The 9,378-nt window shown below is 36.4% G+C and overlaps 1 protein-coding gene across 2 annotated transcripts in view; it reads left to right on the forward strand.

The window, feature by feature from the left end:
- The first annotated feature begins 1,120 nt into the window (after window positions 1–1,120).
- The window catches only part of LOC109242625 (serine/threonine-protein kinase STY46-like), a 10,579-nt gene continuing 2,321 nt past the window's right edge, over window positions 1,121–9,378 (forward strand). Inside the window, exons 1-12 of one of the 2 annotated variants that reach the window (XM_019409459.1) lie at window positions 1,121–1,746; window positions 2,161–2,275; window positions 2,719–2,792; window positions 2,941–3,057; window positions 3,391–3,445; window positions 3,966–4,076; window positions 4,608–4,658; window positions 5,805–5,986; window positions 6,094–6,201; window positions 6,745–6,818; window positions 6,948–7,123; window positions 8,731–8,826. In XM_019409459.1, the coding sequence (XP_019265004.1) occupies window positions 1,553–1,746; window positions 2,161–2,275; window positions 2,719–2,792; window positions 2,941–3,057; window positions 3,391–3,445; window positions 3,966–4,076; window positions 4,608–4,658; window positions 5,805–5,986; window positions 6,094–6,201; window positions 6,745–6,818; window positions 6,948–7,123; window positions 8,731–8,826 (1,353 nt within the window). In that variant the 5' untranslated portion in view covers window positions 1,121–1,552. The remainder of the gene's footprint in view (window positions 1,747–2,160; window positions 2,276–2,718; window positions 2,793–2,940; window positions 3,058–3,390; window positions 3,446–3,965; window positions 4,077–4,607; window positions 4,659–5,804; window positions 5,987–6,093; window positions 6,202–6,744; window positions 6,819–6,947; window positions 7,124–8,730; window positions 8,827–9,378) is intronic. The other variant, XM_019409460.1, reaches the window with a different exon arrangement.

The following is a 9,378-nucleotide window of genomic DNA, read 5'->3' on the forward strand; positions in this document are numbered from 1 at the left end:
GAGCTTCCAGCATAATGTGCTGGAATTTCATAATATGCCGGAGTTCCAACATAATATACGGAAAGTTTATATGCAGGAGCTCCATAATCCAGCATAATATGCTGGAACTTTCCGTCTGCTTGGGTTCCAACATAATATGCAGGAAGTTTATACAGGAGCTCCATAAATCCTTCATATTTTGCTGGAACTTGCCGTGTTTCAACAAAATAATGGCTATTTTTTAATGGCTTCACAAACGTTGGTTATTTTCCAATTACCAGTCCAAATACTAACTAGCCCGTGCTATTTTCACCGCTGTTGGGATGACAACATTGAAAATCAAAGTTATCATTTGTAAGAAGACCCGGACATCAAATTTACGTGACTAGGATAGAGGCGAAACCAGAGATTTTGTCAAGAGTGTTTGATGTATACTATAAAAGTAACTTTTGACTTATAATTTTCTATTTAAGCGATGCAATTTTCAGAGTAAAGAATATTCAACTGACCATCCATTATTCTATATGGCTAAGCCACGGAGTATAATTTTACGTAATTGTAGAGTGTTGAGAAATGAGAAGCCATTGGACCTAAATCATCAGACCGCGATTTACTCCCTCCGTTCATTTTTGTTTGCTACGTTTTGACTTTTCACGCCCTTAAGAAATAATAAATAAAGTGCATAATTTACTATGATACCCATATTAATTGATGCATATTTTATTGGATTTGAAAAAATAATTTGAAATGAGTAATAAATAATGTGGCAGAAAAAAAATTGTCTTATCTTGATATGCGTAAAGTGACAAGTAAAAATAAAAATATATTTTTAGTATACATATCAAGTAAAAATGAACGGAGGGAGTAATTAGGATCTAATTGGGTTCGATAGAACTAGAGGAAAAAATAACGTACAACTGCTGTTTATATCAAATTATAATATAATTAAGTGATAAATTAAAATAAAGTAATATTAATTAATTATAATTAAATAATAACAATATATACAAAGTTATGTCATGTATATTTAGTGAATTAATGTAAATATGAGTATCAATTGGATTATAGGTAGATCTAGGTAATGGGGCGTTTTGAAAATAAGAAGCGGCAGTTACTGGCACTGAAAGGGTGTTACTTTTAGGTGACGCGGTGGCTTGATCCGCTTTCTTTTCAGCGCAGCTACCAATTCCTCGAGATTATCCATAATCCTTCTTCTTTCTTACAAATATAAATACCCAAGTACTAGTATTTCTTTTGCTTTTAATACAGTTTATTCAACTCACCAGTTCAGAGGGAAAAAAACAATAACTTGAATAATAAGTATAAAGCCCAAAGGTTAAGCTAATTAAGGTAATCAAAAGCCTAAGACAATCGTATCAACAAAATCGACGTGAAGATTGCGCAGAGAGAGAAAGAGAGAAAGAGAGAGAAGCAATGAGGACAAGAGCTCCCTCACAACCACTCCGCCCTACCCAATTCCTATGGTAGTAACTTGATTTTATGCTTTTAGACGTGAGCACATTGTTTTTGTGAAGAGAAGATTCTAGAAAAGGTAGAGGAAGAGAGAGTTGAAATGGTGATGGAGGATAACGAAAGTTGTGGTAGTAGAGTGGTGGATTCAGCGCCGACGAACAGTCGTCAACACGGTAAAAAATTGGAGGTTTACAATGAGGTACTTCGGCGGCTCAAACAATCAAACAACGTTGAGGCTCAACAGCCTGCCTTTGACGATGAGCTTTGGGCTCACTTCAATCGCCTTCCTACTCGGTAAAAACTCACTCTCTCTCTCTCTCTCTCTCTCTCTCTCTCTCTCTCTCTCTCTCTCTCTCTCTCGATATGCAGTTTTTGTTGTAATAGTAAGATGTATTAGCAGATGATCGCTAATGTTATCTGTATTTATTTGGAATTGAGTTGATTGCGGTGCCGTTTTGCCTGATGAGATTTGTTATCCAGTTAAAATTTTGAGGTTATCAATTCTCATTTTGTTCTACTGGTGAATGTGAAATTATATTTCAGATCGAAATAAGAGTTCAATGAAGCATGTGAATTTGCTTATGTTGATAATTCTTCTGGTTTGCAGATACATTCGTATATGTGTGCTTCGTATACCTTAGCAAAATAAGCTGCTGCATAGTTTTTTCTTCAATTAATTAATTAGATAATTTTTTTTGGGATTTTAAGGTACGCGTTAGATGTGAATGTTGAAAGTGCAGAAGATGTACTGACGCATAAGCGGTTACTACATCTCGCACATGATCCGGCTAATAGACCTGCCTTTGATGTCCGGCTGGTGCAGGTTAGTTACTTTTGCTGGATAGAACTTTGGTTCAATTTATGCCAAATTAATTGCGGCTAAAATTGTTCATTTTTTTCTCGATTAATCGAATATTAGTAGCTCAGCTGTTAGCACTTGTTATCATAATCGCATGCATGATGTGTAGGAATAGGTATGGATTGAGTTTGTAAGGTAAATCATCTGCATTTTTGTAGAGGTTATACTTGACCAGACATTTCACTGAATTAGATTTTATCAGCTTCTTTCACTTCAACACCTTCAATTTATGTTTTTGTCATAGTGGAAAAGTTCTATCTGCAACCAGTGAAGTCTCAGGTTTCTGATAATTTCATTTTGATTTAATTCATCCTAACTGGTTCCTCTATATTCTCCTTGTTATTTGCTTCAGTTCTAACTTCAAGTTACTCGTAGTTGCGTGTTGAATCAAATGTGGCATTATGCAGGTTCCTCCAGTTCCTGATGGAAACTCAATAGATTCTGTTCCATTTAGCTCCGCAAACAAGGAAATTAGCCGAAGGTACCTGAAAAAGCTGTTTAATATATGGCATTACACTGTCTCTGAGTACTGTTTATTTGATGCTTTGTCACCTCCTTCAAGTATTTACTTCAGCACGACCTTTGTCCTTTTGATTATGCTAAAATGTTCCCTCCATCTTTATGTGCAGTGTCCTTCCTCTACCTGCCTTTGGTTCTTCGCCTAATCTCGAAGCACTTGCTCTTGAAGCTAACAAATCTGAAGTTCAAGATGGGGATGCTACTGTTACTTGTGGAAATTTGCTACGGTATACAGTCTTGAGATATAAATTTATTGTCTTAGTTTATGTCCTGAACTCCTTTATCCCTATAACATGATGATGATGCATAGAGGACACCTGCGAAAAGTTTGGAACAATCTGGCCCCACTGTTCTGTTGTGATGATTCCCCTTGTTTTGCCAAAATCTATGTTTTAACTTAACACTGTAATGTGTATGCGTGACTATCACCCATTTGAAAATTATGATTACATTAATATTCATCAAGGTGGAAATCATTTCAATTCTGTTTCCTTCGGTTGTGCATGCCACATGTATAGATTTTGAAGCTTATTACTGAACATGGTACATAATTATGACAGGCCCATGCATGAAATTACGTTTTCAACTGATGACAAGCCGAAGCTCCTCAGTCAGGTAGTTGGATGTGCTTTTTTATTTGATTTACTCTTTTGCTTGGTAGAAATGTAAACCCCTGCTGGTATAGAGGTGGGAGCAAAACTGAGCTTTGGATTTGACAGTTAATAAGGTCATGTTTCTACAATTGAAAACAATCTCTACTAACACTTGTAGTTTTAAAAATTTATGAATCTTAAAGGTTCCTTTTCTGGGTGGTGTTTCTTTTTTATTTTTTATTTTTTGGGGTGGGGGTGGGGGTGGGGGTGGGGGTGGGGGGAGTTATTTGACCAACATCCTTGAAGGTAAGGACTATTGGGGTTTTATGACCTGGGGTTTCAAGAACCGTAGGTGAAGCAGCAAACTTGTTTTCGGTGATGCAATAATACATAAAAGCCTGTCGGTTCTTTTTGGATTGTGATGTGGTACTATTAGAAGGGCTGTATGTGCTAAACTACATATCTTGCAGCTTATATTAGTTTGCATATTCTTATCATTCAAAAACTGTAAAGCATTAATGAATCCCTTCAATGTGTGACAGTTAACTTCATTACTAGCTGAGCTTGGGCTGAACATTCAGGAAGCACATGTATTTTCCACTGTTGATGGATACTCCCTCGATGTTTTCGTTGTTGATGGTTGGCCCTATGAGGTATATTTTCAGCCATAATATGCTCACTGCTTTTATACTATTGCAAAATGTCAACTTGGATCCGCTCTTATCTTAAGGTCCTATTATATCTTTCACCTAATACAAAGAACTGGTAGATGACATATCATCTTTTACCTCAATTTAGCTTTTTTCTGTCCTTTCTTGGGTATGTAGTAAATACATCACTCTTTAACAGATGTTATGCAATTGTTATTAATTGGAAAAACATTCTTTTTAAAACTTTCATCTTCAACATCTAAACTAGGGAGAAGAAAGTACTGGCTCAAAAAGTGTTTTCCACTGGCTCATGGAATGGGGGCACTTTGTGTAGTGCTTACTTAGTAAATATTCAATGTCGAATTTCCATGTTTGTGCATTAATTTGTCTCTTATCTTTTGTAAAATAGTAAGTGGAAAGATGCTTATTTCAAATGCCAACTCTATCACTCAGTTAGAGGTAGGAATGCTGATGGATGCTTGTTTTCCTGTGGTCTCATTTCTGTTGGAGCACTAATATTTTGTTTCTTGTCAGGAAGTTGAGCAGCTTCGAATGGCACTGAAAAGGGAAATTCTGAGGATTAAGGTATCTCCTGGTCTTACTTACCCAAGTTATGCCAACCAATTTTCAGGACACTCCTTAGTGCTGATTCTTTGAAACTAGAATATGTTTATAGCAATCAGAATGACTTAACCAAAATTCTAGATTTTTAAAATTGTTTTATTGATGGGGTTCTTTTGTAGTCTATAGTCAAATTTGTTTCTAATTGTGGCCAGAGGTCGTATATCACTATGGATTCAATCTGTATGGTCCACTTTTGCTGATTTGTTCTTATCATGCTGCTGTTGCCTTTTATTATTGTCGGTCTTTTTGTTGGAAGAAGCTTTTGAAGTCCTCTGCTAATATTTGAGATCGCGTCAAAGGGAAAATAGTTGTTATTGTCAGTCTTTTAAAATTGGCTGAGAAATGGATTGTTGCCTCCTTATATAGTTTTGAGCAATCCTCGCCTCATGATATAGCTCTTGATGTTGAGTTAGGTTTAAGGTCCACTTTCTTAACAAGGTATCAGAGCCAGGCTCATCCCTATCCTCAATCTTAGGCCCCATGTTATGTTATCCACGTTTCAGTTGTCCAAGGCTAGGCTGCAGGGGTGTTAAGTTTCTCACATTGGTTGACGCCTTGAGGGTGTGGTTGTTGTCTTCTTGTATGATTTCAGGAAATCCTCATTTCATGAGCTAGCCTATGGTGTTTGGTTAGGCCTAAGGTCTATTTCCTTAACAATTATCAGCTGAAGTAGATATGTCTTGTTTGCAAGGAACGGTGTGCTGTCATGCTTCTGTAACTTGCAGATTTCTACTTTAGGTCATCAATCCTTATGCGATTATAGACATATCACACACGCTCTATGACTCATTGCTTTGCTATCTGGATTTAATTCCTTCCAATGGTTGCTCATCTGGTTAGGTTTCATTGTTAAAATAAAAATTCCAAAATACGGTACCCATCTCCCAAAACACCAAACTTCTGAAGCTTAAGTTCGCATACTTAGAATTGAAATCATAATAAAAACACTTGCTTGCCGAATAAATAGATGTATTGGGTTTTTTCCCTTGTTGAAACTCCGCAATTACTTAAATGAATATTTTGTTTCCAGGTTTCCATTTTTTAAGAAATATAAGTTTCTCCAGTTATTTTGTTTGGTTATATTTAATTGTTCTTTAACCAGAGTAGTGCATGCAGAAATCTTCACCAAGTCAAAGTCCATCAGAATCTTTTAGAGAGGAGATCAAAACACTGATCAAATGTGAGTTTGATCCCGTGACAATACCTTGTGATGGCGTTGATGTCTGGGAAATCGATCATCAACTTCTAAAGTTCGAAAACAAGATTGCTTCTGGTTCATATGGTGACTTGTAAGTTTTTTTGATAATGATGGTGACTTGTAAATTTGTCTTGCACTAAATCATATTTATGATTCATTTAGTATCAAAGTAACTTCATTAGGTATCTGATTGTTCAGATACAAAGGTACATACTGCAGTCAGGAAGTGGCTATCAAGATCCTCAAATCTGAGCGCTTGAACACAGAATTGCAAAAGGAGTTTGCCCAAGAAGTTTATATCATGAGGTTTGTTGGATAACATGGTACCTTTGAAGGTTATGGAAACCTTGACTTCTTTCTATTTGCTTAGCTTATTATGACCCGACATCTGCATTCTTAGTTCCCTCTCTAGTTTTCTTTTGTCCTGAGATTACTTTTGTATCTTGTGAAGGAGCATGATTTGTTTTTGTTGCAATAATTTTGGGAGAACTGCTTTTCTTTCTATATTGGGGTAGAGCAGGCGCTCATTGTTGATGTGGTTTCTTACTGCTTTTTATTGCTGCATGTATACGTGCTGACGTGCATATGTTCCCATCTTACTGATTTTTTCAGAAAGGTTATATATGTTCCCTTCTGTTGCTTTAGGAAAGAGTAGCTTAAAGGAATAACAGTGATGTTTTAGATTGTCACTGCTATAATCCCTAATGAATTAGCCGATCATTCTCTCTTTTTATATGCATTTGTTCTATTTTCCATTCTTGGATGCAATTGGGTGTGTTGGGTAGGCAAGGACTATATATCATTTCAAGATTTAATTTCTCTGACACTTCATTTTGCCTGTGCTTGCAGAAAAGTTCGTCACAAAAATGTTGTGCAATTCATAGGGGCATGTACTAGGCCCCCAAATCTGTGTATAGTGACAGGTACATAAATAGCTTAGTCAGGGAAACTTAGGCTACAGACAGCATATTTTGTTCTGAGAGCGTGGTTGTCTTTTTCTTGCCTTCTCCAGATGACTTTTCTTACTAATGATTTTACTTCCTTAACTGTAGAGTACATGTCTGGAGGAAGTGTATATGACTATCTACACAAACAAAAGGGCAGTTTTAAACTTCCTACTTTGCTCAAAGTAGCAATTGATGTATCAAAAGGAATGAATTACCTGCATCAGAATAATATCATACATAGGGACTTGAAGGCTGCCAATCTACTGATGGATGAAAATGAAGTAAGATACTATCCCATTAAGGACAATAATAATGTAAATTTTCTTCGCTATGGTATTGGTAGATGTTTTCAGCTGTCATATTTAGATTGATTAATCTTATAATCTATACCAGTCCATTTTTGACAAACTAAATATGAGAGTGAATCTTTGCTTTAGTAAGTTCCATTCCATGCAACCTATATTCAACTGCTGATACTCAAGGAGACGACCTCACAACTCAAAGGATTAGTTTTTCAATTGCATATCGGATAGCCATGGCAGATGTCATCCTGGGATTAACTGGACTTGTAGGGAAAACAATATCTCTACTAATGATTCATTAATAATGTTTTCTTTTTGACTCTTTCGCTAAGTGAAATTGTGTTCATCTTATTGATGAGCTTCTTGAAAGATAACCATGTTTTGGTTTTGGATCCATGAAAATTTTCATGGACATATCCAAAATTTCATGCTTCGATTTTCAAGAACTAGCAAGAATCATCTTTTAGTTTGAGCTTTATCATGAAATTTCATGTTTCACGGGATAGCCAGAACCAGAACTACATGTTAGATATATATTTGTGACTGAACAAATTTTAAGGCTATATATTGTTCAAGAATGGGAAGGAAAACAAAAAATGGAGGGCCTAAACTCTTCCCAACACTTTTGAAGATGGGCGGAAATGCATTTTTCTCTTTATTTTCTATGAACTTTAGCAGATAAGCTATAAGCAGTTTCCTAATCTGAAGCAGAGAAGAGAGAGGAACTAATGCTTCAAGCTGATAATTACTTATTCATTTTTGAAAGACTGATAATTATTATAATTCATAATAGACATACAACACATGGAAGAACAGGTTTTGATTAAGCAATCAAAATCTTTACTGCCTGAAGCCTCCTTTAGTAAAAAGTTGGAAGGTTCAAAGAGGTTGACATGCTATGAGTTGATGTTTACTTTCCTCCTTGTCTGATAATGTACAACAGCTCTACCTTTCTCTACTGTCCTAGTCTAAGACTGGAGATGGAACTGCGAAATGGATTTAGGGTGTTACTTTCTGGTGTTACCTTTCCTTTCAATTCTTTTTATTTCATCGAATTTTAATTTTCATCAAAGTTTCTTTTTGTATGTACAGTTCGAGTAAAGTTAAACCCTTTGGTGAATTTGCTTGAGTGACCAAATATTCTGAGTTTTTGGTATGGTTTGTTTGGTTGTAGCATTAGTATCTTTTCTTGGATTTTAGTTAGTGCTTCATCCTCCCAATCTTTTGAAATTAGTTGTTGGTGAAATTCTAGCCTAAAAGTTAGATTTTCAGTTGTTTGTACTCGACAGTCTGCTTCTTTTTTCCTACTTATAGCATAAAAAGGTCTGCTTTTGTTTCCTAAATTTCTTGGAAATTATATGCATTGTGTTCCTTTTTCCACTGCAAGGACCTAAATGAGCTTGCCAAAGCCATGTAATAGCAAACTATTAATCTTCTCAGACTTCTCATCAGCTTTCATTTTCTAATGTCCTTTCATAAATTATCAGACATCAGTCTCCTTTTATTTTTCTAGTTTCATCAACCCGCTATGCTAACACAACATGTTCTGTTTCATATCAAGTTTACCCGATACTCTATTATTTCAGGTTGTTAAAGTGGCTGATTTTGGTGTTGCCAGAGTGAAGGCACAGACTGGCGTCATGACGGCGGAGACTGGGACCTATAGATGGATGGCCCCTGAGGTATGCTTCGGTCATCAACATTTGTAACTTACTGTACCAACTCTTTGTGGATTTGAACGAAAGCTATTTGCATTCTCTCTCCCTTTTTTTGGTTGTTTTGGGGGGGGGGGGGGGGGGGCAAGAATGGTTATGCCTCTCATTTAGTGTCAACAGTGTATTTGGTCTTACAACAACCTAAGCCAGCACTGACCCGTGAGTAAGAAATGAGCTTGAGGGAAGATTTTGATGCATCTTAAATTTAACCGTGTGCATATTAGATCCAACATCCAAAGATTGATTCCCGCTTGGTCATCGTGCTTAGCTAAAAAGCCGACGGTGAAGCAATAGTGTGACGGATTATGAGGAAACACCTCTGAGTCAAGCTTTAGCCACAGTTAATGCTAAAAGTCCAATTTGCAGCTCCCTTGAGAATCTGATTTTTCCCTTAAAAGAGTACCAGCCTAAAGCTTGACTCAGAGGTGTGTGCTCATAATCCATCACACTATTGCTTCACCGTCGGCTTTTTATCTAAGCACGATGACCAAGCGGGAATCAATAATTCCTCTTGCTCCC

Source organism: Nicotiana attenuata, unplaced genomic scaffold (assembly GCF_001879085.1).
Source record: "Nicotiana attenuata strain UT unplaced genomic scaffold, NIATTr2, whole genome shotgun sequence".
Classification (NCBI taxonomy): Eukaryota; Viridiplantae; Streptophyta; class Magnoliopsida; order Solanales; family Solanaceae; genus Nicotiana; species Nicotiana attenuata.